General features: G+C 43.9%; 1 protein-coding gene across 5 annotated transcripts in view; it reads left to right on the forward strand.

The window, feature by feature from the left end:
• The window catches only part of LOC110503217 (1-phosphatidylinositol 4,5-bisphosphate phosphodiesterase eta-1-like), a 136,528-nt gene that overhangs the window by 113,233 nt on the left and 8,777 nt on the right, over positions 1 to 14,518 (forward strand). For all 5 annotated transcript variants that reach the window (XR_005039338.1, XM_036961459.1, XM_036961456.1 and 2 more), the window contains one exon: positions 4,867 to 4,946. Coding sequence is in view for 4 of the 5 variants with exons in the window: in XM_036961459.1 (XP_036817354.1) it covers positions 4,867 to 4,946 (80 nt within the window). In the remaining variant the exon portion in view is untranslated. The remainder of the gene's footprint in view (positions 1 to 4,866; positions 4,947 to 14,518) is intronic.

Below are 14,518 nucleotides of genomic sequence, written 5' to 3' on the forward strand. Positions count from 1 at the left end.
GCTCCCTCAGTAGATGTCTACTGGACAACACAGCTCTTAGCTCCCTCAGTAGGTGTCTACTGGACAACACAGCTCTTAGCTCCCTCAGTAGATGTCTACTGGACAACACAGCTCTTAGCTCCCTCAGTAGATGTCTACTGGACAACACAGCTCTTAGCTCCCTCAGTAGATGTCTACTGGACAACACAGCTCTTAGCTCCCTCAGTAGAGGTCTAATGGACAACACAGCTCTTAGCTCCCTCAGTAGAGGCCTACTGGACAACACAGCTCTTAGCTCCCTCAGTAGATGTCTACTGGACAACACAGCTCTTAGCTCCCTCAGTAGAGGCCTACTGGACAACACAGCTCTTAGCTCCCTCAGTAGATGTCTACTGGACAACACAGCTCTTAGCTCCCTCAGTAGATGTCTACTGGACAACACAGCTCTTAGCTCCCTCAGTAGATGCCTACTGGACAACACAGCTCTTAGCTCCCTCAGTAGGTGTCTACTGGACAACACAGCTCTTAGCTCCCTCAGTAGATGCCTACTGGACAACACAGCTCTTAGCTCCCTCAGTAGATGTCTACTGGACAACACAGCTCTTAGCTCCCTCAGTAGATGTCTACTGGACAACACAGCTCTTAGCTCCCTCAGTAGATGTCTACTGGACAACACAGCTCTTAGCTCCCTCAGTAGATGTTTACTGGACAACACAGCTCTTAGCTCCCTCAGTAGATGTCTACTGGACAACACAGCTCTTAGCTCCCTCAGTAGATGTCTACTGGACAACACAGCTCTTAGCTCCCTCAGTAGATGTCTACTGGACAACACAGCTCTTAGCTCCCTCAGTAGATGTTTACTGGACAACACAGCTCTTAGCTCCCTCAGTAGATGTTTACTGGACAACACAGCTCTTAGCTCCCTCAGTAGATGTCTACTGGACAACACAGCTCTTAGCTCCCTCAGTAGAGGCCTACTGGACAACACAGCTCTTAGCTCCCTCAGTAGATGTCTACTGGACAACACAGCTCTTAGCTCCCTCAGTAGATGTCTACTGGACAACACAGCTCTTAGCTCCCTCAGTAGAGGTCTACTGGACAACACAGCTCTTAGCTCCCTCAGTAGATGTCTACTGGACAACACAGCTCTTAGCTCCCTCAGTAGATGTCTACTGGACAACACAGCTCTTAGCTCCCTCAGTAGATGTTTACTGGACAACACAGCTCTTAGCTCCCTCAGTAGATGTCTACTGGACAACACAGCTCTTAGCTCCCTCAGTAGATGCCTACTGGACAACACAGCTCTTAGCTCCCTCAGTAGAGGTCTACTGGACAACATAGCTCTTAGCTCCCTCAGTAGATGCCTACTGGACAACACAGCTCTTAGCTCCCTCAGTAGATGTCTACTGGACAACACAGCTCTTAGCTCCCTCAGTAGATGTCTACTGGACAACACAGCTCTTAGCTCCCTCAGTAGATGTCTACTGGACAACACAGCTCTTAGCTCCCTCAGTAGATGTCTACTGGACAACACAGCTCTTAGCTCCCTTAGTAGATGTCTACTGGACAACACAGCTCTTAGCTCCCTCAGTAGATGTCTACTGGACAACACAGCTCTTAGCTCCCTCAGTAGATGTCTACTGGACAACACAGCTCTTAGCTCCCTCAGTAGATGTCTACTGGACAACACAGCTCTTAGCTCCCTCAGTAGATGTCTACTGGACAACACAGCTCTTAGCTCCCTCAGTAGATGTCTACTGGACAACACAGCTCTTAGCTCCCTCAGTAGAGGCCTACTGGACAACACAGCTCTTAGCTCCCTTAGTAGATGTCTACTGGACAACACAGCTCTTAGCTCCCTCAGTAGATGTTTACTGGACAACACAGATCTTAGCTCCCTCAGTAGATGTCTACTGGACAACACAGCTCTTAGCTCCCTCAGTAGATGTCTACTGGACAACACAGCTCTTAGCTCCCTCAGTAGATGTCTACTGGACAACACAGCTCTTAGCTCCCTTAGTAGATGTCTACTGGACAACACAGCTCTTAGCTCCCTCAGTAGATGTCTACTGGACAACACAGCTCTTAGCTCCCTCAGTAGATGTCTACTGGACAACACAGCTCTTAGCTCCCTCAGTAGATGTCTACTGGACAACACAGCTCTTAGCTCCCTCAGTAGATGTCTACTGGACAACACAGCTCTTAGCTCCCTCAGTAGATGTCTACTGGACAACACAGCTCTTAGCTCCCTCAGTAGAGGCCTACTGGACAACACAGCTCTTAGCTCCCTTAGTAGATGTCTACTGGACAACACAGCTCTTAGCTCCCTCAGTAGATGTTTACTGGACAACACAGATCTTAGCTCCCTCAGTAGATGTCTACTGGACAACACAGCTCTTAGCTCCCTCAGTAGATGTCTACTGGACAACACAGCTCTTAGCTCCCTCAGTAGATGTCTACTGGACAACACAGCTCTTAGCTCCCTCAGTAGATGTCTACTGGACAACACAGCTCTTAGCTCCCTCAGTAGATGTCTACTGGACAACACAGCTCTTAGCTCCCTCAGTAGATGTCTACTGGACAACACAGCTCTTAGCTCCCTCAGTAGAGGCCTACTGGACAACACAGCTCTTAGCTCCCTTAGTAGATGTCTACTGGACAACACAGCTCTTAGCTCCCTCAGTAGATGTTTACTGGACAACACAGCTCTTAGCTCCCTCAGTAGATGTCTACTGGACAACACAGCTCTTAGCTCCCTCAGTAGATGTCTACTGGACAACACAGCTCTTAGCTCCCTCAGTAGATGTCTACTGGACAACACAGCTCTTAGCTCCCTCAGTAGATGTCTACTGGACAACACAGCTCTTAGCTCCCTCAGTAGATGTCTACTGGACAACACAGCTCTTAGCTCCCTCAGTAGATGTCTACTGGACAACACAGCTCTTAGCTCCCTCAGTAGAGGCCTACTGGACAACACAGCTCTTAGCTCCCTCAGTAGATGTCTACTGGACAACACAGCTCTTAGCTCCCTCAGTAGATGTCTACTGGACAACACAGCTCTTAGCTCCCTCAGTAGATGTCTACTGAAGAACTTATTTGAATTGCTTTTAATCTTTTTCATTAATTTATCTTATTAACACTTTGTTCTAGCTAGCTATTTGGTAGGTAGCTATCAAGTAAACCCAATGATGGAGAACTCAACCATCTTCCCCTTTTACCTACTTCTTTGTCTCTCTCTCTCTCTCTCTCTCTCTCTCTCTCTCTCTCTCTCTCTCTCCCCTCTCTCTCTCTCTCTCCCCTCTCTCTCTCTCTCTCCCCCCTCTCTCTCCTCTCTCTCTCTCTCTCTCTCTCTCTCCCCTCTCTCTCTCTCTCCCCTCTCTCCCCTCTCTCTCTCTCTCTCTCTCTCTCTCTCTCTCTCTCTCTCTCTCCCCTCTCTCTCTCTCTCTCCCCTCTCTCTCTCTCCCCTCTCTCCCCTCTCTCTCTCTCTCTCTCTCTCTCTCTCTCCCCTCTCTCTCTCTCTCCCCTCTCTCTCTCTCTCTCTCCCCTCTCTCTCTCTCTCTCCCCCCTCTCTCTCCTCTCTCTCTCTCTCTCTCTCTCTCTCCCCTCTCTCTCTCTCTCCCCTCTCTCTCTCTCTCTCTCTCTCTCTCTCTCCCCTCTCTCTCCCCTCTCTCTCTCTCTCCCCTCTCTCTCTCTCTCTCTCCCCTCTCTCTCTCTCCCCTCTCTCTCTCTCTCTCTCTCTCTCTCTCTCTCTCTCTCTATCTCTCTCTATGAGAATCTCAGTTGAACAGCAGGGTGTCAGTTAAGTCCAACAGTGCATGGCTGTGCCCAATGCCCCCACACAAAAAAAAACAGTCCTGTTGTATGAATACCATACTTCTGCAGAAACATTATGTACTCTACGGCACAGCAGGTATAAAACCGGAGGGAAAATATCTACATTTTTCGGCATCAGGTTCCATCAAACATGTGACTATAGCCCTTTGTAAGGTACCTGGACTTTGGTTGTCAAAGTAGGATTACAGTAGGGTTGCAAAAGCTCAGATTTATATGGTACGTTTATGGTAGTAATTTGTTTAACTTTGTCTCCTTAAAATTAGGAATCCAATGTGCCATTTGTTTATTTCTGTGTTTACGTGACTAATGCTACTACTTTTTGGAAAATGTGTTGTATAAGTATATACTGTATATATATATAGGCAACCGTGTCTTCTCTTGTGAACCTTGATACATGGACCTGAGGCTGACTGGTTATTCTGGTCCACTCACACATCTGTCTTGTCTGTGACACAGCTGTCCCTCGACTCTTGAGGTTCAGTCTCCAGGCAATGAGAGGACAGACTAGAGAATTCAACCATCTTCCCCTTTTACCTACTTCTTTGTCCCGCTCTCTCTCTCTCTCTCTCTCCCCTCTCTCTCTCTCTCTCTCTCTCTCTCTCTCTCTCTCTCTCTCTCTCTCTCTCTCTCTCTCTCTCTCTCTCTCTCTCTCTCCCCTCTCTCTCTCTCTCTCCCCTCTCTCTCTCTCTCTCTCTCCCCTCTCTCTCTCTCTCTCTCTCTCTCTCTCTCTCTCTCTCTCTCTCTCTCTCTCTCTCCTCTCCTTTCCCATCTCTCTCTCCCCTCTCTCTCTCTCTCTCTCTCTCTCTCTCTCTCCTCTCTCTCTCCTCTCCTTTCCCATCTCTCTCTCTCCCCCCTCTCTCTCTCTCTCTCCTCTCCTTTCCCATCTCTCTCTCTATCCCCTCTTTCTCTCTCTCTCTCTCTCTCTCTCTCCTCTCCTTTCCCATCTCTCTCTCTCTCCCCTCTCTCTCTCTCTCTCTCTCTCTGTCTCTCTTTCTTTCTCTCTCTCTCTCCTCTCCATCTCTTTCTCTCTCTCTCTCCCCTCTCTCTCTGCAGGTTATAGACATGTGTACTTGGAGGGGTTGACTGAGGCGTCCATCTTTATCCACGTATCAGTTCATGACATCTATGGGAAGGTAGGTACATTACATTGCAGTGATATAACCCTTCTATGAGAAGATAGGTACAGTACATTACAGTCTGAGACATACCTATTATCCCTAGTCCTCTTCTCCCCGTCTTCACTGACCCTAGTCTAGTCCAGCCTGTTTCTGGTCTCTTTAATATAGTCTAGTCCAGCCTGTTTCTGGTCTCTTTAATATAGTCTAGTCCAGCCTGTTTCTGGTCTCTTTAATATAGTCTAGTCCAGCCTGTTTCTGGTCTCTTTAATATAGTCTAGTCCAGCCTGTTTCTGGTCTCTTTAATATAGTCTAGTCCAGCCTGTTTCTGGTCTCTTTAATATAGTCTAGTCCAGCCTGTTTCTGGTCTCTTTAATATAGTCTAGTCCAGCCTGTTTCTGGTCTCTTTAATATAGCCTGGGTACCAGTCTGTTTCTGGTCTCTTTAATATAGTCTAGTCCAGCCTGTTTCTGGTCTCTTTAATATAGTCTAGTCCAGCCTGTTTCTGGTCTCTTTAATATAGCCTGGGTACCAGTCTGTTTCTGGTCTCTTTAATATAGTCTAGTCCAGCCTGTTTCTGGTCTCTTTAATATAGTCTAGTCCAGCCTGTTTCTGGTCTCTTTAATATAGTTTAGTCCAGCCTGTTTCTGGTCTCTTTAATATAGTCTAGTCCAGCCTGTTTCTGGTCTCTTTAATATAGTCTAGTCCAGCCTGTTTCTGGTCTCTTTAATATAGTCTAGTCCAGCCTGTTTCTGGTCTCTTTAATATAGTCTGGGAACCAGCCTGTTTCTGGTCTCTTTAATATAGTCTAGTCCAGCCTGTTTCTGGTCTCTTTAATATAGCCTGGGTACCAGCCTGTTTCTGGTCTCTTTAATATAGCCTGGGTACCAGCCTGTTTCTGGTCTCTTTAATATAGTCTAGTCCAGCCTGTTTCTGGTCTCTTTAATATAGTATAGTCCAGCCTGTTTCTGGTCTCTTTAATATAGTCTAGTCCAGCCTGTTTCTGGTCTCTTTAATATAGTCTAGTCCAGCCTGTTTCTGGTCTCTTTAATATAGCCTGGGTACCAGCCTGTTTCTGGTCTCTTTAATATAGTCTAGTCCAGCCTGTTTCTGGTCTCTTTAATATAGTCTAGTCCAGCCTGTTTCTGGTCTCTTTAATATAGTCTAGTCCAGCCTGTTTCTGGTCTCTTTAATATAGTCTAGTCCAGCCTGTTTCTGGTCTCTTTAATATAGTCTAGTCCAGCCTGTTTCTGGTCTCTTTAATATAGTCTAGTCCAGCCTGTTTCTGGTCTCTTTAATATAGTCTAGTCCAGCCTGTTTCTGGTCTCTTTAATATAGTCTAGTCCAGCCTGTTTCTGGTCTCTTTAATATAGTCTAGTCCAGCCTGTTTCTGGTCTCTTTAATATAGCCTGGGTACCAGTCTGTTTCTGGTCTCTTTAATATAGTCTAGTCCAGCCTGTTTCTGGTCTCTTTAATATAGTCTAGTCCAGCCTGTTTCTGGTCTCTTTAATATAGCCTGGGTACCAGTCTGTTTCTTGTCTCTTTAATATAGTCTAGTCCAGCCTGTTTCTGGTCTCTTTAATATAGTTTAGTCCAGCCTGTTTCTGGTCTCTTTAATATAGTCTAGTCCAGCCTGTTTCTGGTCTATTTAATATAGTCTAGTCCAGCCTGTTTCTGGTCTCTTTAATATAGTCTAGTCCAGCCTGTTTCTGGTCTCTTTAATATAGTCTAGTCCAGCCTGTTTCTGGTCTCTTTAATATAGTCTAGTCCAGCCTGTTTCTGGTCTCTTTAATATAGTCTGGGAACCAGCCTGTTTCTGGTCTCTTTAATATAGTCTAGTCCAGCCTGTTTCTGGTCTCTTTAATATAGCCTGGGTACCAGCCTGTTTCTGGTCTCTTTAATATAGCCTGGGTACCAGCCTGTTTCTGGTCTCTTTAATATAGTCTAGTCCAGCCTGTTTCTGGTCTCTTTAATATAGTATAGTCCAGCCTGTTTCTGGTCTCTTTAATATAGTCTAGTCCAGCCTGTTTCTGGTCTCTTTAATATAGTCTAGTCCAGCCTGTTTCTGGTCTCTTTAATATAGTCTGGGTACCAGCCTGTTTCTGGTCTCTTTAATATAGTCTAGTCCAGCCTGTTTCTGGTCTCTTTAATATAGTCTAGTCCAGCCTGTTTCTGGTCTCTTTAATATAGTCTAGTCCAGCCTGTTTCTGGTCTCTTTAATATAGTCTAGTCCAGCCTGTTTCTGGTCTCTTTAATATAGCCTGGGTACCAGCCTGTTTCTGGTCTCTTTAATATAGTCTAGTCCAGCCTGTTTCTGGTCTCTTTAATATAGTCTAGTCCAGCCTGTTTCTGGTCTCTTTAATATAGTCTAGTCCAGCCTGTTTCTGGTCTCTTTAATATAGTCTAGTCCAGCCTGTTTCTGGTCTCTTTAATATAGCCTGGGTACCAGTCTGTTTCTGGTCTCTTTAATATAGTCTAGTCCAGCCTGTTTCTGGTCTCTTTAATATAGTCTAGTCCAGCCTGTTTCTGGTCTCTTTAATATAGCCTGGGTACCAGTCTGTTTCTTGTCTCTTTAATATAGTCTAGTCCAGCCTGTTTCTGGTCTCTTTAATATAGTTTAGTCCAGCCTGTTTCTGGTCTCTTTAATATAGTCTAGTCCAGCCTGTTTCTGGTCTATTTAATATAGTCTAGTCCAGCCTGTTTCTGGTCTCTTTAATATAGTCTAGTCCAGCCTGTTTCTGGTCTCTTTAATATAGTCTAGTCCAGCCTGTTTCTGGTCTCTTTAATATAGTCTAGTCCAGCCTGTTTCTGGTCTCTTTAATATAGTCTGGGAACCAGCCTGTTTCTGGTCTCTTTAATATAGTCTAGTCCAGCCTGTTTCTGGTCTCTTTAATATAGCCTGGGTACCAGCCTGTTTCTGGTCTCTTTAATATAGCCTGGGTACCAGCCTGTTTCTGGTCTCTTTAATATAGTCTAGTCCAGCCTGTTTCTGGTCTCTTTAATATAGTATAGTCCAGCCTGTTTCTGGTCTCTTTAATATAGTCTAGTCCAGCCTGTTTCTGGTCTCTTTAATATAGTCTAGTCCAGCCTGTTTCTGGTCTCTTTAATATAGTCTGGGTACCAGCCTGTTTCTGGTCTCTTTAATATAGTCTAGTCCAGCCTGTTTCTGGTCTCTTTAATATAGTCTAGTCCAGCCTGTTTCTGGTCTCTTTAATATAGTCTAGTCCAGCCTGTTTCTGGTCTCTTTAATATAGTCTAGTCCAGCCTGTTTCTGGTCTCTTTAATATAGCCTGGGTACCAGCCTGTTTCTGGTCTCTTTAATATAGTCTAGTCCAGCCTGTTTCTGGTCTCTTTAATATAGTCTAGTCCAGCCTGTTTCTGGTCTCTTTAATATAGCCTGGGTACCAGTCTGTTTCTGGTCTCTTTAATATAGTCTAGTCCAGCCTGTTTCTGGTCTCTTTAATATAGTCTAGTCCAGCCTGTTTCTGGTCTCTTTAATATAGCCTGGGTACCAGTCTGTTTCTTGTCTCTTTAATATAGTCTAGTCCAGCCTGTTTCTGGTCTCTTTAATATAGTTTAGTCCAGCCTGTTTCTGGTCTCTTTAATATAGTCTAGTCCAGCCTGTTTCTGGTCTATTTAATATAGTCTAGTCCAGCCTGTTTCTGGTCTCTTTAATATAGTCTAGTCCAGCCTGTTTCTGGTCTCTTTAATATAGTCTAGTCCAGCCTGTTTCTGGTCTCTTTAATATAGTCTAGTCCAGCCTGTTTCTGGTCTCTTTAATATAGTCTGGGAACCAGCCTGTTTCTGGTCTCTTTAATATAGTCTAGTCCAGCCTGTTTCTGGTCTCTTTAATATAGCCTGGGTACCAGCCTGTTTCTGGTCTCTTTAATATAGCCTGGGTACCAGCCTGTTTCTGGTCTCTTTAATATAGTCTAGTCCAGCCTGTTTCTGGTCTCTTTAATATAGTATAGTCCAGCCTGTTTCTGGTCTCTTTAATATAGTCTAGTCCAGCCTGTTTCTGGTCTCTTTAATATAGTCTAGTCCAGCCTGTTTCTGGTCTCTTTAATATAGTCTGGGTACCAGCCTGTTTCTGGTCTCTTTAATATAGTCTAGTCCAGCCTGTTTCTGGTCTCTTTAATATAGTCTAGTCCAGCCTGTTTCTGGTCTCTTTAATATAGTCTAGTCCAGCCTGTTTCTGGTCTCTTTAATATAGTCTAGTCCAGCCTGTTTCTGGTCTCTTTAATATAGCCTGGGTACCAGCCTGTTTCTGGTCTCTTTAATATAGTCTAGTCCAGCCTGTTTCTGGTCTCTTTAATATAGTCTAGTCCAGCCTGTTTCTGGTCTCTTTAATATAGTCTAGTCCAGCCTGTTTCTGGTCTCTTTAATATAGTCTAGTCCAGTCTGTTTCTGGTCTCTTTAATATAGTCTAGTCCAGCCTGTTTCTGGTCTCTTTAATATAGTCTAGTCCAGCCTGTTTCTGGTCTCTTTAATATAGTCTAGTCCAGCCTGTTTCTGGTCTCTTTAATATAGTCTAGTCCAGTCTGTTTCTGGTCTCTTTAATATAGTCTAGTCCAGCCTGTTTCTGGTCTCTTTAATATAGTCTAGTCCAGTCTGTTTCTGGTCTCTTTAATATAGTCTAGTCCAGCCTGTTTCTGGTCTCTTTAATATAGTCTAGTCCAGCCTGTTTCTGGTCTCTTTAATATAGTCTAGTCCAGCCTGTTTCTGGTCTCTTTAATATAGCCTGGGTACCAGCCTGTTTCTGGTCTCTTTAATATAGTCTAGTCCAGCCTGTTGCTGGTCTCTTTAATATAGTCTAGTCCAGCCTGTTTCTGGTCTCTTTAATATAGCCTGGGTACCAGCCTGTTTCTGGTCTCTTTAATATAGTCTAGTCCAGCCTGTTTCTGGTCTCTTTAATATAGTCTGGTCCAGCCTGTTTCTGGTCTCTTTAATATAGTCTGTTTCAGCCTGTTTCTGGTCTCTTTAATATAGCCTGGGTACCAGCCTGTTTCTGGTCTCTTTAATATAGCCTGGGTACCAGCCTGTTTCTGGTCTCTTTAATATAGTCTAGTCCAGCCTGTTTCTGGTCTCTTTAATATAGTCTAGTCCAGCCTGTTTCTGGTCTCTTTAATATAGTCTAGTCCAGCCTGTTTCTGCTCTCTTTAATATAGCCTGGGTACCAGTCTGTTTCTGGTCTCTTTAATATAGTCTAGTCCAGCCTGTTTCTGGTCTCTTTAATATAGCCTGGGTACCAGCCTGTTTCTGGTCTCTTTAATATAGCCTGGGTACCAGCCTGTTTCTGGTCTCTTTAATATAGTCTAGTCCAGCCTGTTTCTGGTCTCTTTAATATAGTCTAGTCCAGCCTGTTTCTGGTCTCTTTAATATAGTCTGGTCCAGCCTGTTTCTGGTCTCTTTAATATAGCCTGGGTACCAGCCTGTTTCTGGTCTCTTTAATATAGCCTGGGTACCAGTCTGTTTCTGGTCTCTTTAATATAGTCTATTCCAGCCTGTTGCTGGTCTCTTTAATATAGTCTAGTCCAGCCTGTTGCTGGTCTCTTTAATATAGTCTAGTCCAGCCTGTTTCTGGTCTCTTTAATATAGTCTAGTCCAGCCTGTTTCTGGTCTCTTTAATATAGTCTAGTCCAGCCTGTTTCTGGTCTCTTTAATATAGTCTAGTCCAGCCTGTTTCTGGTCTCTTTAATATAGTCTAGTCCAGGCTGTTTCTGGTCTCTTTAATATAGTCTGGGCGCCAGTCTGTTTCTGGTCTCTTTAATATAGTCTAGTCCAGCCTGTTTCTGGTCTCTTTAATATAGTCTAGTCCAGCCTGTTTCTGGTCTCTTTAATATAGTCTAGTCCAGCCTGTTTCTGGTCTCTTTAATATAGTCTAGTCCAGCCTGTTTCTGGTCTCTTTAATATAGTCTAGTCCAGCCTGTTTCTGGTCTCTTTAATATAGTCTAGTCCAGCCTGTTTCTGGTCTCTTTAATATAGTCTAGTCCAGCCTGTTTCTGGTCTCTTTAATATAGTCTAGTCCAGCCTGTTTCTGGTCTCTTTAATATAGTCTAGTCCAGCCTGTTGCTGGTCTCTTTAATATAGTCTAGTCCAGCCTGTTTCTGGTCTCTTTAATATAGTCTAGTCCAGCCTGTTTCTGGTCTCTTTAATATAGCCTGGGTACCAGCCTGTTTCTGGTCTCTTTAATATAGCCTGAGTACCAGCCTGTTTCTGGTCTCTTTAATATAGTCTAGTCCAGCCTGTTTCTGGTCTCTTTAATATAGCCTGGGTACCAGCCTGTTTCTGGTCTCTTTAATATAGTATAGTCCAGCCTGTTTCTGGTCTCTTTAATATAGTCTAGTCCAGCCTGTTTCTGGTCTCTTTAATATAGTCTAGTCCAGCCTGTTTCTGGTCTCTTTAATATAGCCTGGGTACCAGCCTGTTTCTGGTCTCTTTAATATAGTCTAGTCCAGCCTGTTTCTGGTCTCTTTAATATAGTCTAGTCCAGCCTGTTTCTGGTCTCTTTAATATAGCCTGGGTACCAGCCTGTTTCTGGTCTCTTTAATATAGTCTAGTCCAGCCTGTTTCTGGTCTCTTTAATATAGTCTAGTCCAGCCTGTTTCTGGTCTCTTTAATATAGTCTAGTCCAGACTGTTTCTGGTCTCTTTAATATAGTCTGGGCGCCAGTCTGTTTCTGGTCTCTTTAATATAGTCTAGTCCAGCCTGTTTCTGGTCTCTTTAATATAGTCTAGTCCAGCCTGTTTCTGGTCTCTTTAATATAGTCTAGTCCAGCCTGTTTCTGGTCTCTTTAATATAGTCTAGTCCAGCCTGTTTCTGGTCTCTTTAATATAGTCTAGTCCAGCCTGTTTCTGGTCTCTTTAATATAGTCTAGTCCAGCCTGTTTCTGGTCTCTTTAATATAGTCTAGTCCAGCCTGTTTCTGGTCTCTTTAATATAGTCTAGTCCAGCCTGTTTCTGGTCTCTTTAATATAGTCTAGTCCAGCCTGTTGCTGGTCTCTTTAATATAGTCTAGTCCAGCCTGTTTCTGGTCTCTTTAATATAGTCTAGTCCAGCCTGTTTCTGGTCTCTTTAATATAGCCTGGGTACCAGCCTGTTTCTGGTCTCTTTAATATAGCCTGGGTACCAGCCTGTTTCTGGTCTCTTTAATATAGTCTAGTCCAGCCTGTTTCTGGTCTCTTTAATATAGCCTGGGTACCAGCCTGTTTCTGGTCTCTTTAATATAGTATAGTCCAGCCTGTTTCTGGTCTCTTTAATATAGTCTAGTCCAGCCTGTTTCTGGTCTCTTTAATATAGTCTAGTCCAGCCTGTTTCTGGTCTCTTTAATATAGCCTGGGTACCAGCCTGTTTCTGGTCTCTTTAATATAGTCTAGTCCAGCCTGTTTCTGGTCTCTTTAATATAGTCTAGTCCAGCCTGTTTCTGGTCTCTTTAATATAGCCTGGGTACCAGCCTGTTTCTGGTCTCTTTAATATAGTCTAGTCCAGCCTGTTTCTGGTCTCTTTAATATAGTCTAGTCCAGCCTGTTTCTGGTCTCTTTAATATAGTCTAGTCCAGCCTGTTTCTGGTCTCTTTAATATAGTCTAGTCCAGCCTGTTTCTGGTCTCTTTAATATAGTCTAGTCCAGCCTGTTTCTGGTCTCTTTAATATAGCCTGGGTACCAGTCTGTTTCTGGTCTCTTTAATATAGTCTAGTCCAGCCTGTTTCTGGTCTCTTTAATATAGCCTGGGTACCAGCCTGTTTCTGGTCTCTTTAATATAGCCTGGGTACCAGCCTGTTTCTGGTCTCTTTAATATAGTCTAGTCCAGCCTGTTTCTGGTCTCTTTAATATAGTCTAGTCCAGCCTGTTTCTGGTCTCTTTAATATAGTCTAGTCCAGCCTGTTTCTGGTCTCTTTAATATAGTCTAGTCCAGCCTGTTTCTGGTCTCTTTAATATATCCTGGGTACCAGCCTGTTTCTGGTCTCTTTAATATAGTCTAGTCCAGCCTGTTTATGGTCTCTTTAATATAGTCTAGTCCAGCCTGTTTCTGGTCTCTTTAATATAGTCTAGTCCAGTCTGTTTCTGGTCTCTTTAATATAGTCCAGTCCAGCCTGTTTCTGGTCTCTTTAATATAGTCTAGTCCAGCCTGTTTCTGGTCTCATATAGTCTAGTCCAGCCTGTTTCTGGTCTCTTTAATATAGTCTAGTCCAGCCTGTTTCTGGTCTCTTTAATATAGCCTGGGTACCAGTCTGTTTCTGGTCTCTTTAATATAGTCTAGTCCAGCCTGTTTCTGGTCTCTTTAATATAGCCTGGGTACCAGCCTGTTTCTGGTCTCTTTAATATAGCCTGGGTACCAGCCTGTTTCTGGTCTCTTTAATATAGTCTAGTCCAGCCTGTTTCTGGTCTCTTTAATATAGTCTAGTCCAGCCTGTTTCTGGTCTCTTTAATATAGTCTAGTCCAGTCTGTTTCTGGTCTCTTTAATATAGTCTAGTCCAGCCTGTTTCTGGTCTCTTTAATATAGTCTGGTCCAGCCTGTTTCTGGTCTCTTTAATATAGTCTAGTCCAGCCTGTTTCTGGTCTCTTTAATATAGTCTAGTCCAGCCTGTTTCTGGTCTCTTTAATATAGTCTAGTCCAGCCTGTTGCTGGTCTCTTTAATATAGTCTAGTCCAGCCTGTTTCTGGTCTCTTTAATATAGTCTAGTCCAGCCTGTTTCTGGTCTCTTTAATATAGCCTGGGTACCAGCCTGTTTCTGGTCTCTTTAATATAGCCTGGGTACCAGGCTGTTTCTGGTCTCTTTAATATAGTCTAGTCCAGCCTGTTTCTGGTCTCTTTAATATAGCCTGGGTACCAGCCTGTTTCTGGTCTCTTTAATATAGTCTAGTCCAGCCTTTTTCTGGTCTCTTTAATATAGCCTGGGTACCAGCCTGTTTCTGGTCTCTTTAATATAGCCTGGGTACCAGCCTGTTTCTGGTCTCTTTAATATAGCCTGGGTACCAGCCTTTTTCTGGTCTCTTTAATATAGCCTGGGTACCAGCCTGTTTCTGGTCTCTTTAATATAGCCTGGGTACCAGTCTGTTTCTGGTCTCTTTAATATAGCCTGGGAACCAGCCTGTTTCTGGTCTCTTTAATATAGCCTGGGTACCAGCCTGTTGCTGGTCTCTTTAATATAGTCTAGTCCAGCCTGTTTCTGGTCTCTTTAATATAGCCTGGGTACCAGCCTGTTTCTGGTCTCTTTAATATAGCCTGTGTACCAGTCTGTTTCTGGTCTCTTTAATATAGCCTGGTTCCCGGATTGTTTCTGGTCGCTTTAATATAGCCTGGGTGCCAGCCTGTTTCTGGTCTCTTTAATATAGTCTAGTCCAGCCTGTTTCTGGTCTCTCTAATATAGCCTGGGTGCCAGCCTGTTTGTGGTCTCTTTACTATTGCCTGGGGGCCAGTCTGTTTATGGTCTCTCTAATATAGCCTGGGCGCCAGCCTGTTTCTGGTCTCTTTAATATAGCCTGGTTACCAGTCTGTTTGTGGTCTCTTTACTATTGCCTGGGGGCCAGTCTGTTTATGGTCTCTTGACAACTATTTTGGCTTGACAATGCCAACGGAGTAGGCAAAGC

This window comes from Oncorhynchus mykiss, chromosome 24 (assembly GCF_013265735.2).
Source record: "Oncorhynchus mykiss isolate Arlee chromosome 24, USDA_OmykA_1.1, whole genome shotgun sequence".
NCBI lineage: Eukaryota > Metazoa > Chordata > Actinopteri > Salmoniformes > Salmonidae > Oncorhynchus > Oncorhynchus mykiss.